The 13,570-nt window shown below is 52.0% G+C and overlaps 6 protein-coding genes across 6 annotated transcripts; 3 read left to right on the top strand and 3 right to left on the bottom strand.

The window, feature by feature from the left end:
• Nucleotides 1-1,284: 1,284 nt before the first annotated feature.
• On the top strand, nucleotides 1,285-4,246 carry BBK36DRAFT_1195826 (hypothetical protein; the record flags this gene model as incomplete). The annotated part of the gene is made up of 8 exons (XM_024896912.1): nucleotides 1,285-1,353; nucleotides 1,419-1,762; nucleotides 1,882-1,947; nucleotides 2,003-2,118; nucleotides 2,171-2,496; nucleotides 2,550-2,640; nucleotides 2,827-3,035; nucleotides 3,435-4,246. Exons 1-8 carry the CDS (start codon nucleotides 1,296-1,298, stop codon nucleotides 4,244-4,246), a joined length of 2,022 nt encoding a protein of 673 aa, XP_024751707.1. The 5' UTR covers nucleotides 1,285-1,295.
• Nucleotides 4,247-4,810: 564 nt separating this feature from the next.
• On the top strand, nucleotides 4,811-5,656 carry BBK36DRAFT_1114062 (alpha/beta-hydrolase; the record flags this gene model as incomplete). The annotated part of the gene is made up of 1 exon (XM_024889982.1): nucleotides 4,811-5,656. The coding sequence occupies one exon, from the start codon at nucleotides 4,811-4,813 to the stop codon at nucleotides 5,654-5,656; it is 846 nt and encodes a 281-aa protein (XP_024751706.1).
• A 139-nt stretch (nucleotides 5,657-5,795) lies between these two features.
• BBK36DRAFT_1195821 (hypothetical protein) lies at nucleotides 5,796-6,928 on the bottom strand (the record flags this gene model as incomplete). The annotated part of the gene is made up of 3 exons (XM_024896911.1): nucleotides 5,796-6,197; nucleotides 6,256-6,488; nucleotides 6,543-6,928. Coding segments are annotated over 3 exons (1,020 nt in total), but the record flags the coding sequence as incomplete, so codon positions are not given.
• A 50-nt stretch (nucleotides 6,929-6,978) lies between these two features.
• On the bottom strand, nucleotides 6,979-8,676 carry BBK36DRAFT_1167627 (hypothetical protein; the record flags this gene model as incomplete). Its single annotated transcript, XM_024895073.1, has 2 exons — nucleotides 6,979-7,508; nucleotides 8,673-8,676. 2 exons carry the CDS (start codon nucleotides 8,674-8,676, stop codon nucleotides 6,979-6,981), a joined length of 534 nt encoding a protein of 177 aa, XP_024751704.1.
• BBK36DRAFT_1167626 (MFS general substrate transporter) lies at nucleotides 8,605-10,205 on the top strand (the record flags this gene model as incomplete). Its single annotated transcript, XM_024895072.1, has 6 exons — nucleotides 8,605-8,811; nucleotides 8,864-8,963; nucleotides 9,024-9,108; nucleotides 9,159-9,658; nucleotides 9,723-9,962; nucleotides 10,024-10,205. The coding sequence occupies 6 exons, from the start codon at nucleotides 8,605-8,607 to the stop codon at nucleotides 10,203-10,205; spliced, it is 1,314 nt and encodes a 437-aa protein (XP_024751703.1).
• Nucleotides 10,206-10,543: 338 nt separating this feature from the next.
• BBK36DRAFT_1114377 (nucleoside hydrolase) lies at nucleotides 10,544-11,726 on the bottom strand (the record flags this gene model as incomplete). The annotated part of the gene is made up of 3 exons (XM_024890022.1): nucleotides 10,544-11,336; nucleotides 11,388-11,476; nucleotides 11,535-11,726. The coding sequence occupies 3 exons, from the start codon at nucleotides 11,724-11,726 to the stop codon at nucleotides 10,544-10,546; spliced, it is 1,074 nt and encodes a 357-aa protein (XP_024751702.1).
• Nucleotides 11,727-13,570: the final 1,844 nt, after the last annotated feature.

Here is a 13,570-nt window from a genome sequence, read left to right as displayed (position 1 = left end):
AGCGGTCGAATGAACCATTGGCTTGGTCATGGACGATCCAGAGCTATGCCCTGTTGACGAGGCCTTTTGTCGGGGTTGCGGCATGGCCCACTGGGTTGTCTGCGGCTTTCGGCGTCCCAATGTGGTGGAAGTCTCAAGGAACCCTAGGATTGTATCTTCCAGCGGAGATACTATCGCCAGAAGCATGTAATGCTACTGCTACAGCACTATCTCGCGTCTCTATCCTCCTCTCGCGCTGAGCTATGCAGACGGCTAACACACATGTACAGTAGGACAAGTCACAATCAGTTCACCTTGACAAACGCCACGCTGACGGGACTCTGTCAACGGCCCGTCCCCGCGTGTGGCGCTGCTGTCTGCACATGTCGTGTCATTTGTCAACCAGCCTTCCGAGCAACGCCTCGTTATCGCATCCCAATAGCTTCCATGGAGGGCAGCCATTCCGCGAATGACAGCTGTCTCGGCCCACAACACCAAAGGAAAAGCCGGGATCATGGCCTGGAGAATGACAACCACCACGGAGCCGAAAATGTGACTAGAACAGCAGTAGCTCTAGTACTACTAGATAGTATTACTGATGAGTACGAGTACGCCACGCCGCCTTAGCGAGGTGCGCCCGCGGTTCAATACGCGTTTTCCTGTCACGGCGCTGGACGTTTTTGTAGGGCTGAGAGTCTGTGGGCTTTTGCGTTGGACCATGATTGGGTTCCACCCCCTGGCTTGACCTCTGCTAGAGCGTAAGCACTTGGCTGTGATGGGACCACTTCAGTTGTGCTTGTCCTTGCTTTGCTTCATGCACGGCTCAGCTGGGTGCCGGGGTCGAGAACGTGAAGGAAGGATTACAAGTATAGTACTGGTAGTACTACTACTACTATCGTCACAGAGTAGGGCAGACGCATACTTTTGCATGCTGGAGTGGCTGGCTTACTGAGACGGACGCCTCAGCGCTTTCCAATCCTTTCCGCAGCGAACTATTTTCAGGAACCCAGCCTCTTTCACATGGATTCGGCTGCCCGAATGCCGGTTGACAGGGGTGCAGTTGTGTCGAGCCCACTCCACGCAAGAAGGCGTGATGATCTCTGGTTGGGCTGGTTGTGCGAGTTGGCAAGGAACTGCGCAAGTTGCTGCGAGTTGATGTGCCGTGGCTAGCTAGTGGTGTGCGAATACGCAGACTTACAAAGAATTGAGTTGGCCCGCTTGTTTTCTTTTCAGGCACACTCGTGGACGTGCAGAAAACCTTTTCTTCTTGCCAGACTCAGCTGTAGCTCCATCTCTGCTGGACTACGGGTGGCATCATGGCTGGACTCACAGGAGCTGTTCTGCTCGCCTTTGCTGGTGTGGCGCGGGCACGATGTAAGTCAATAACCAGTCTGGCCCAATCTCTCTCAATAGTGTATCTTTATGCTGACTATCGTCAGTTGCCGTGGCCAACACAACGACTGCCGTCTTCACTCAGGCACCGACAGACACCACAACGGCGCCCGAAGTTACTCGAGCTCCTTCTACCATTGCACCACCGCCGGCAGTGACCTGCGGGACCACCACCTTTCCCAACATTGTCTTGCAAGAGTACACGGGACTCTCGACGGACCCGGCCTTGCAGTGCCAATGCTTGATATCGGTCAACAACTGGCTGTCTACGACGGCTCCTCCTACAAGGACTTTGACCCGAACAATCGGTACAGGCGTGACGACCTATACTACAGCGATTGGGAACACCTCAACCGTGGTCACGACGGTTCTCAATACTGTTGGAACCCAAGTAAGTCCTCAAGACTTCCGAGCTGCTCTTTATTAGAGCTCTCCCATTGCTTTCCTAGGAATGCAAAGCCCAGCTGTAGAAAGAGCTGGAGAAAGAACTCTATTCTAACGAACCTCTAGACCGTCACCGGCAACTTCATTCTGCCAGATTTGAATGAATGGTACGGCACAGCCCAACCGCCATGCGTAAGTCACGCCCCGTCATGTGTATGATCAGACAATGACGCTCATGAACCAAAAGTGCTACAGCTGTACCATTGGAGCTTCGACTGTGGAAGTCTTCTTCTTTGGCTCTGCCACCGCCACTACTGGCTCCGAAGTCCCCGTTACGTCCTTCACCTCTAATGGAGTGGTCTTGTAAGTCAGAGACAACAACGAAACAGTCTGAAACCCCCCTAATAGTCTACAGTGAGTCGCCCTCCGTGTATGTGGGCTTCAGCGCTCTCTCGGCAGTCGACTACTGCGGAACCGTCGGCAAGCCCTTCTTCAACACCACGATTGCCTTTGCGCCTGACGAGCTGTCAACCATCACCTTCGAGCAAGTCACGGGGACGCCGGTGACTGTTGGGACAGTTGCTCCGGATGGCACCGGGGTTGAGTCGATAAGCACGCCGACGTTTTGGTCACCTGCTGGATCGGCTGCCTTGAACACCGCCGACCTGGAGAGGAACTGCTCCACGATTGCCGGATACACGTACATCCCTGGCAATCCGTCTAATTCCGGACTCGCTTCACGTATGTTTTTGTTTCTTTTGGGGTGAAAGGGTATTTGCTAACTCTTGCTACAGCCGATCCATGCCACCCTACGATTGTGATTCCAGACAGAGTTCGCTCGCTCGATCCGGCCTGGAAGAGCTGTATTACGGATGGTTTAGCAGGGTGAGTCTCTCTTTCATTCAACTTGTATGCGAGGACACAATAGTTGGGACGACGGTGGAATGGGACTCGTCCACGATGGATCAGACGTCCTGAGCTATTCAACACAACGCCGGGTCCTATCAGCCTCCCGCTGCCATCAGTGTCTCGTATCTCACCATGGTGAAGACGTCGCTAATCCTGCTCTAGATTCTACGATCCCCCTTCGGCACTCACCTCTGTGACCGCCCTGATTCCCACAACAAGCCAGCCGCCGCCCACGACAACGGCTCGTAGCCGTCCTACGACGAGCGTTGCGCGGCCAACCTCGACGCCGCCTCCGCCTCCACCACACACGACGACTGCGGCTCCTCCCCCTCCTCCTCCTCCCCCGGCGTCTTCGTCCCACTCTAGCGCAGGTAATAGCAGCCCTCCTCCTCCACCACCACCACCACCACCTCCTCCGGCATCTACATCTCAGCCCAGTGGAGGTAGCAGCAGGCCTCCTCCTCCCCCGCCTCCTCCTCCTGCATCTACATCTCAAGCAGGCAGTGGTAGCAGCAGCCCTCCTCCACCACCACCTCCTCCTCCTCCTGCGTCCACGTCCCAGCCCAGTGGAGGCAACAGCATCCCTCCTCCTCCCCCGCCTCCCCCTCCCGCGTCTACATCCCAAGCAGGCGGTGGTAGCAGTCCTCCTCCTTCAAACCCATCCAGCTCTCCTGCGGGTGGCAGTCCCCCTCCTTCCAATCCTTCCAGCTCGCCTGCGGGCGGCAATCCTCCGGCAAGCTCTCCTCCTGCTAACCCCTCTGGTGCTCCAGGTGGCGGTAACGGTGGCAGTGGTAATGGAGGCGGAAATGGAGGTGGCAACGGAGGCAATGGAGGCGGCAGTGGTACACCCCCAGATGGAACCAACGACTCCGGCGGTGATGGTGGCAGCGGTAATGGAGGCAATGGCTCCGGTGGTAACGGCTCCGGCTCCAACGGCTCTGGAGGCAACGGTTCTGGAGGCAATGGCTCTGGAAGCAATGGTTCAGGTGGTGATGGCGGCAACTCTGGCGGCAATGGAGGCAATGGCGGTAACCCTGGAAGCGGCTCAGGCTCTGGAGCCGGAGACTCGTCCACCACTCCAGATGCGGCTTCTCCCACGTCGGTTCTCACCGTTGGCTCGGCGACCTTTACGGAAAACCCTCAGTCCGAGCTCGTCCACGGCTCTACCACATTGATCCCCGGCGGTCCTGCAGTTACGGTGGGCGGCACCACGGTCTCGCTGCCCGCTTCACCATCTTCACCCGCCAACAGTGCCACTGCGCCAAACTCTGAAGTCGCCTCTTCTACTCCTGGCTCTGAGACCACTCCTGGATCTGAGACCACTCCTGCGGGAGAGACTGGCTCTTCTGGTTCTGAGACCACTCCTGCTGGAGAAACTGGCTCACCCGGCTTCCCAGAGACTTCGATTGCCGGATCCAGCACTGCTGGAGGCTCTGACAGCACTACCGCGGCTTCATCAGGCCTTCCATCACAATCGATCCCTACCGTCCCTGGAAGTGCGGCGGCCCCGGGCCTGATTGCCGGCGCGATGAGAAGCGTCAAGGCCGTTGCAGTGGTGATGCTTGTCGCATTGTTCATCTAATAGCGAAGCTGCTCTTGGTCGCAAGATTTGATAGCCGAGATAACTCTGTAATGATAATGAAACTTCTATGAGAAGGCATGAAACTTCCTAAATCTGGCATCGCCGAGAGCGGGGCCGATACTCCGATGCTCCGGAGCCCCGCCCCGGTTCTTTCTATCCTACCCCAACTTTCCACTTTCTCGTGTAATCATTGCGTAGACCTTTCTCCTCTAGCCACCTCACTACCTCTCAACTAAATATTCAGCTCGTGGCATAATTAAGTCAATCTGGTTCTCGTAGACTTCGTCTCCGATGTGACACCGGTTGGGCGAAGTACCTGAGCAGTATCGGCTACTCGGGCATTCACCGTCAATGAAACCGTTGCGATTGAGTTCATTAGCCTTCAAGAGCTCTGCAGTCTCAGCCTCGACTGGAATCGGGACTAGATTCCGTCCAGGCATTCAACACGGCTGGCGAGCTCCTGTAAGTTCGTTCACACGCAGCACCGACGATGATGCTTACATCGATACACAGCGAGTGGCAACAATCTCACGCAATCCACCAAGACACCACTTCTCATCGACCATGCAAGATGTCCTGTTCAAAACAACAACAGGCTCCACGCTGCAATACTTCAAGCGCGGCAACGGACCCATCATGATCGTCACGCCTCCCGCCTGGGGCCTTGGAACGAACTATCTGCAGGAAGGGCTTACGCCGCTGGAACAAACCTTCACACTCATCTACCTCGGGCTTCGGGCAAACGGCAAGTCTTCACGCCCGGCTGCATCCGAAATGTCATGCTGGCAAATCGCAGACGACATTGAGTATCTCCGCCAGGAACTAAAGCTCGAAAAGATTTCCTACTTGTTGGGACACTCGGGAGGGGGAACCATTGCCCTCTGGTACGGGATCAGATATCCAGGCAAAGTGGACCGCCTGATCCTTTTAAACCACCGCTTGGACGGATTTGACGACAGCAAGTCGATGAAAGAAATCATCGTCGAAAAGGCCAAGAATTCCAAGATGCACGCTCCACTCAAGGCCTGGACGACGCCCCATGAGAACCTCACCGACGAGGAATTCGCCCAAGTGATTCGCTCCTTTCTTCCCATCTACTTTTACGATCCCGATGCTTTTAATCGGTCCAAGGAGCTGAGCAATCTGCAATCGGTTCCTCTGTGGAATTACCAGACGGTAAATGGGGCGGATCGAGAAGCACATCAGCAAGAGCTGGAACTTGGAAAGGTCACGGCCAAGACGCTCTTGGTTTCTTGTCGAGCGGATCCGGTGTGCACGCCAGCGCAGGCGATGGCGATGCAAAGGGGGATTGCGGGATCGAAATTGGTGATATATGATGAGTGTGGTCACTTTCCGTGGTTGGAGAAGGAAGACATGTTCAAAGATGTAATTGACTTTTGCACTTCCTAGCCTTGTTCTCCTGCAACTTTTGCCTCACATCAATGTCTGTCCACATACCCTACATAATGTCGACAAGGCCTGTGGCTTCACCCCACGCACAAAGCTCAGATCTAAATCAATACCTCATACATCGTCAAGAAGTAGCGTGGTCATGACAGCATAAACTCGGGAATGTCAAAATCAAGCCAATTCCAATCGTAAAACGCCTGTGACAAGTCGCCCCCGGGCCACTGGGAATCAAACACACCATCTATACCCGGGGGGGTTTCCTCAGATTCAGCAACAAGAGCACCGTCGCCCTGGGGATACGGCTGCGGCTCAGCGAGGCCGGCTTCGTTTGACGACTCTCCCCGTCTCTTGGTAGCTTCGAATTTCTGCCGATAGTCCCACAACGCCTGCAGGCCTCCCTGCGCGGATACATCGTACGAGACGTAGTATTCGAAAATGGCAACGGCCTGCTCCCATGAGGTCTTGTTCGGCTCTTGATATAGGTCGACATCCGAGTCTATCAGGCTAGCCGCTAAGAGAACTGTTGCCGAGCCCATTGTCACTTGGAGAAAGTCAGTGAATGAGCCAATAATAGGACCAGGAACTTGAAGTTGGAGTACCTCGTAATGTGTGCCATGTCGAGGTCCGCCACACAGTAGAAATATTCCGGTGTACCTCATCAAGAACAATTCGCGCTGTAGACACGCAAAGCTTGTTGACATCATTCAGAAGGCCCATGGTAAGATTCGAACATGGACTTGTCTTTGCTCTCCGCAGCTCTGAGCGTATGGCTCGGTTGGCAACTGTCGCTAGTAAGCAAGGGCGGAGGATCGTGAGCCTGACATAGAGGCACCTAAAGAGGCATTAGAATCGACGAAACGGTATTGCATCACGTACGTCAGCCTACCGTGTCCTCAGGATTTGCCCCTGAATCTGGAAGCATTCGTCTACAGCATGTTCATTCGCCTCCTGAAGATGGCTGGGCAAATTATCGAGCAGCTCGCTCAACTTCTGGCAGTACTTTGGCATTTCGCTGATGTACGTAGTTAGAAGCGACGTCGAGCCCTGCTCCGCCAGACCTTGAAAGACGAGATGTATATTGTCGGCGATATCTGTGGGAACGTCGGACAGACGGCGATAGTATTGGAAGAATTCGAGTCTGGATGGCTTGTCTGGGGGCTGAACCCCTTCGCCTTCTTCTGCCAGATATTCATCGTCAATTGGTTGTGGCGTTGGTACCACGTTGGGCCCGCTCGTCGAAGTAGCCCATCCAAATGTGTAAGATGCTATACTACATGTATTCTCTGATTAGGAGACGTTCTTCGGATCATATCAGGTGAGGCTTACCTATCCATAATGACTAAAACATGCCATACCCTACGTCTCATTTCCCGCTCCAACTGGCCCATGGACTCGGGAACGTCTTTATGAAGCCCAAGCCCATACGCAACTCGTTGAGCGATACCAAGCGTGCTCCAGCACCGCGAGGCAAAGGAGGTATACTGTAGGTAGATGATTCTCAGGAGAAGGAGCTGCATTACCTCAAACGAGTATGAGTCAAGGGTTTCGGCCGATATTAAACGGACCGACCTCCTGTACAGCGATTCGGCATCTCGCTTCCTCGAGTTGGCCGGGCAGTGTTCGGACCGCTGGCAGCCAATAGCCAGGGCAATGTTGATCGTCGCGAGCAAGAGCATGTCGTTGCCTGTGTATTTTGATAGCGCAAATGATTCCGTCGATTTCCATAAGCTGTGGTACTTTTTCATAAACGTCGGCCGATGCAAGACGGGGAAAGTTACGTGAGAATAGTGCCAGTAGTCGGCCAGCAAAGAGTCGGCGAGCTTCTTCTCGGGCAATAACAGAGCATCCATATCTAGTCGCACATCATCTGCATTCGAGACTGTGAATCCAATTGGGTCACTGAGAAATCGTTTGCTCGAAGACGGCTTGCTGGCTTGTGTCGAGGCTTTGCTGCATGGTTCGATCGAGGCAATGACTCGATTGATGAAGGAATGCGTCGAGGGCGGACCAAACACGGCTTCATCGTGACAGTTGCTGTCTTTCTGTGGACTGATCTTCTCGTCACGAGTAGCTATGCTATTCCTCTTGCCGCTGCTTTCTGGCCATGGCTTGACAGGCGGCGTGGGCTCAGTGTTTGCCGCAACTGAAGTGCCGTTTGCACTGAACACAGGTGTGTTGAGGGGAAGTGAGTTACTTGGAGGCAAATACGGCTCGTCCCTTGATGCGACGCATGTTAGGATTCACTTGCTGAGGAAGCTATTGTAAGGGTGGGCATACCGGACTGACATGTGTCTGCGTGGGCCGGGACGTGCATTCTCGTAAGCGCACTGTTCTGGACGGCCTCTGCTCAGGCAAGCCAAGCAGGACGGTCGAGTTCCATCGCATTTTGACTTTCTAGCACGACATGGCTGACAAGAGGTTCGGATCCTGTTGCGTCTGCGGCGAGGGATTCCCAGCAAGGATCTGAGCGGCTTCTCTTCCATTCTCCGAGGCAGTCGACTAGAGTCTTCCGTCAAAGTGCGGTTATACGATATGCCTCTTGAGCTTTGCAGCGCGGAGTTACCATACAGGAGGAGAAGAGAAGAAGTGCATTTTGGGAAGAACGACGAAAATGGAGGAGATGGAGAGAGAGGGATGGCAGGAGGAGGTGAGTCTGAACTGGGCGGTGGAGTTGTAGGAAATAAGCTGAATATCCGATTGGCCAGAAGCCACTTTGTAGGAGATAAGACGCGCTTGTGGTTGGCTCATGATCCTATCAAGATGCTCCTGAGAGCTGATTGGACTGCATGAGAGACAGATGCTGGCCAGCTAATGTCATAATGTCGGATATAGCCATCAAGTATGCGGAAGTGAGTTGATATAAAGGCCATGAAAGAGATCAACACTCCGTCGTCGAATATGCAAATGCTGTCTGTCGAGTTTGATTACATGTGTGTGTGCAAGCAAACATGGCCTCCGAAAAGGATATCGAAACACCATCAGGCGGGATCCAGAGTTGCGACGAATGCGACTCTACCCATCTCGGCTCTCAGAATGGTCCTTTGAACGCAGAAAAGTCATCCAAAGAGGATCAAGAAATCAAAGATGGCGGGTACGGCTGGGTGATAGTAGCATCGGTTTTCCTGATACTTTTTCATTCGTTTGGGATCAATTCCGTAAGTTCTATCATCCATATCCCCTACATGGGTTTACTGACGATATTGCCAGATGTTTGGCGTTTTCTTGGCCTTTTACTTAAAATCTAATACTTACCCCGGAGCTACTCCCTTGCAGTTTGCCTTCATCGGGGGTCTCTGCTTCTCAGTCGGTGTGTACTTGGTGTCTGACAGTATGCTAAGCGGATATGGCATCTAATGCATCAATCTAGCCTTCATTGTCCCGCCATTCGCAGCCCTTCTATCGCGCCGACTAGGCGTTCGGATAACCGTCATCATCGGAGGCATCTTCATATCGTATGTCATCATGCTCAATTCTCACAAACGCCTCGCTAACTTCCTATCAGAGGTGCCTACATTGCGGCATCCTTCTCCAAAACCATCTGGCAACTCATCCTCAGCCAAGGTGTCTGCTACGGCATCGGCATGGGCATCTGTTTTATTGGCACTGCTTCCATTGTAACCCAGTATTTCACAAAGAAACGATCACTGGCCGTAGGCATCGCCACCTCCGGGACAGGTTTTGGCGGCCTGACCTACTCCCTTGCAGCGAACAATCTCATTTACCGCGTGGGGATCGAATGGACATTTAGAATCATGGCCATCATCTGCTTTGTCGTGATAACGGCAAGCGCTTTGTTTCTGAAAGACCACAACAAGAATGCAAAGGCTGCGGTTAAAGCGGTTGAGTGGAAGCTTTTCAAAATGCTCGACTTTTGGCTGTTTCTCGGATGGCTGTGGTTGTCTAGCCTAGGTTATGTCGTCGTTGTCTTTTCTCTTTCTGCCTATGCTCAAGGGGTTGGATTCACGGCTCAGCAAGGTTCCCTGGTGTCTGCAATGTTCAACCGTATGTTGTATCATTCATCGTTTCTTTGGAGTCTTGACGGACAGAACTAATCGCTCGCTGTCAGTTTCGACCGGTATTGGCCGCCCAATCATCGGCCTCCTATGCGACAGATTTGGCACAATCAGAATCACCATGCTTGGCACCTTTATTTCATCTTTGATAACGTTCTTCATCTGGATATTCGGCGGCAAGAGTTACGGTGGTTTGATTGTGTACAGTTTACTGGGATTTTTTCCGAGCCTCTTATGGGCCACGTTTGTGGTCGTGGCCGCGAAAGTATTTGGCTTGAAGATGATGCCCGCCGGTAAGTGAAAAAGAGGAACGCATACTAGACGGTTAACGTGTTTCTGACATTATGTGCTCAGCTATATCGCTCTCCATCTTGACGCTGGCGCTCCCCTATACCTTTGCGGAGGCGATTGGACTCAGCCTGCGAAAGTCTGGCGTGAATGGCTTCCTGGATGTGCAAATTTTTGCAGGCGTCATGTTTGCGGCCTCGACCGTTTGTTGTAAGTTTACGCAAAACTGCAAGCTCTACACCGGCTAACGGGTGATGATTACAGGCGTGTTTCTCGCTATGAGAAAGGGTGAACTGTTCCACAAATGAGATAGAAGGCTCGGGGACGACGATATGAAGGGGTTGTTATTGCTTCTGTTTTGAAATGTTTGTCAAGAGTTGTTGAAGTTTTAGTATGACTGTGTCATCTGATTCACGGTTTGGAGAACAATATGTGAGGGGGGATAGATTAGTATCATGGACTGAAGAGCATAGACAAATAGAGAATACAGCATCGTCAGCACAAATGATGTTATAGTAAATGAAATTATGTGTTCCTTGAACAACTCGAAACACAACTGAAACTATTCGTCTTTCCTCTTGACTGTCTAGATCTCTGCAAAGATGGGTATGTCCTTTGTGTTCTCTGCGAGCATCCCATATGGCAAACAGCTCCTCAAGGACGGATCATGCGTCAAGAACTCATCGAGCAACGCCGCCATGCTATGATTTGAGACACCATCAGCCAGCCGCAGCCAGTGCTGATTCGTTATCCTCGTATCATGAACCCAAGCATTCGAGCCATTCGCTGCGACGATACTATTGTAACCAGACTCGTTGCCATAGTCAAGCAGCGGACGAATGCCCAGCTTCGAACCCCAATCGAGGCCCAAAACCCCATACAGCGTTGTGATAGGATCCCATGAGAGGCGAGTAGTAGAACCCCGGCCTACATACCACTGATACGCGCTCAAGACCGGTGAATTAGGAGGACACCGCTGCACGAGGTTTTGCCCGGACGAGATGTTTCCGCCGAGCTCTGCGCCCGAGTACGTGATGTTGACACTCCTCGGCCAGTGCTGAACAACGTACGCCGTGCTTTCAGGATCGACGCCGCCAAAATTAAACTCCCAGCCCGAGGGATATTCACCACCCATGATGATAAGTTCGCTCACTTTTTTCGAGGCAAGCTCCAAGCCGGACAGGTGGCTGATGTGATCTGCCTCGGATTTGAGAAGATTGGCAAGGTTGGTGAGAAACCCAATGGAAATGATGTGAATGCTTTTGTCATCGGCAGAGCTCAAGATGGTGCGATAGAGCTCTGTGGGAGTTCGAGTTGAGGACGCAGACTTGAGCGTTCGAGGCCAGTGATGTGCCAACTTGCTAGCATACTCGCTGTATCTGAGACGGTCAGGAGTCATTCAAGAGCAAGGCTATCCAACCAAGGCTTACAGATAGTCGAAGCTGTCAAAGAAGGTGTCATTGGTGATTGGTCGAAAGGCTGCAATCGGGACGTCATTTCCATAATAAGTGCAGACCGCCTAGAAGCTATCAGTAACTTGTTTGATATTATTACGGCTTCATCCAGCATGTACTTACGCTGGCTGCCAAAGGTCCATAATTAGACGGTGTGTTCAGCACGACGCCTTTGAGATCTGCCAGACCGCAACTATGCAAGACATTGGCGACTGCTAATGCCCCGACATCGTCAACGTCGCTGAATAGATCCGTGTCGATGATGATAGGCTGGCGGCTATTGACCGGTTCACCCGCAGCCCCTACCAGCCTCATCAGGCGCTCAGCCGGTAGTATTAGCAAGGCAATGAGGCGCATCCTCTTCGGCAGCCTCGTTTGAATGACTCGAGAGGAGGATGTGTGTCCGTTCAAGCCGTGAGAGGCTACCCCGCATGAGCTTCGAGATGGGTATGGGTTATCACTACCTTACCTCACCTCGTACGACGTAGGCGAAACCAAGTAACTAATCAGAGCCACCAATACCAACTCTGAAAAAGACAAGATCAACTTGGCTACCCAGCATCCCAAGTCTGCATACAAGGTAAAAGAGCTAGACCATATATACTATCTATTGTATCTATCAATAGACGTCTATAGCAATAACGGAAATATATAAGGACAGTAGCGAATATTACGATTCTTCCAGCTATTAGCAGTAGCAGTAACAAATATATGCAATTCCCAGCAGGCTGGATAGCCTTTTCTAAAAGACAACTCCATGTCGATCTTTGGTGCCGGTGGGGGAGCCGGGATATCCGCATCGCAGCCAACCCACCTAAGGAGGTGTCCGATGATGGCAATGTCTTAAATGATAGCCTTGGAATTCTACAACAAGGCTGTGTCCGGCTCGAGATGTTTTCTTCCCAGTAAACAATTACTAGACGTGAAATCATTTGTTACGCTATGGCCGTGAGATTGCATGCTTTGGTTTGTTTGATCAACCAAAAATTCATATATCCGATCTCAACAAACAGGGCTCCGACATTTCTTCAGTTCTTTTTTCCATTTCTATGTTAGTAACAGCCGTCTCTGAGGATGTTAGGGAACAAATCATATTGCAGAGAAAATATGCGCGTATTAACCTCGTCGGTGGCTGGAAAGCTCTACGGCAAGCCACTTCGGAGTGACGGCGGACGTACTTGGAAACCCGCTGTGATCATCATCCTGAGAAGAAAAGCATCCCCTTCATACCTAATTGGTAAACTGTGCCTCACCCATCCCAAGAGGTTTCGTCTGTCTACTTGGCCATTGACTTCTTGAGAACCTCAACGCTTCTCGGTAAACGAGGCTCCCGACTTGTACATCAGGAAATACCTGGCCAACAACGGGATCTAGCGACTTGAATCTTATTATATACCTAGGGTGGAGCCGCTAGATAGATTCTGGCGGATAAAGATGGTGGCGTTTGATTCGAACATGGCTTGAACCAGATCAAGCCCAGTCACAACTCTATTCAGAGTGACGATGTTTTGGCTGCCAATCTGCAGATCACCTTCCTCTCAGACGTTAACTGCCCATTATAGTTCAAAGGACTTGTCATATTCCTGCAGAAACATCTTCCTCAGCGTCATATTAAATGCCCCAGAGAGAAGTGCGTCTTAAAACCTACAGACACCACTTACGGGCGATGCAAACCTCGCTTGGTGGCATTATTCCAGGCGTCAATGAAGTGGTCTCCATTACGTGCCCAGATCTAGGGGTGATGGCTCCGTCCTCACTGAGACCTTTTGCATCCTATACTTCAAGCAATGTTCTCACGGCTTGACCAAACGAAACAGCTCCCAAGCCACGTTCAATCCGTCTTTTGTGTAACACAACGTCTCTTTCCAGACGCCACGCCAGCCGCATCTACAACAAAGCTTATCCCAGCGAGATCCAAGCATCTCATAACCTCAACCACACAGATGGACCCTTTCCGGGTTTCTTGAATCCCAGCTCTCCCATGTTCTCGACCCAATCCCGGGGGCTAGAACAGCACACCCCTTAGTCATAGAGACATGGCTTCAGCTTGCTTCTTCAGACGAGGTGCTAATTCGTTTGCGTCCCAACACACTTATTGAGTTTGAGGCCCAGGTTCAACTAGTGATCTCCGCCTCGATTCTAACAGCCGACTACACAGC

This window comes from Trichoderma citrinoviride, assembly GCF_003025115.1.
Source record: "Trichoderma citrinoviride strain TUCIM 6016 unplaced genomic scaffold BBK36scaffold_4, whole genome shotgun sequence".
NCBI classification, from domain to species: domain Eukaryota; kingdom Fungi; phylum Ascomycota; class Sordariomycetes; order Hypocreales; family Hypocreaceae; genus Trichoderma; species Trichoderma citrinoviride.
This window is presented reverse-complemented; position numbering and strand designations above follow the sequence as displayed.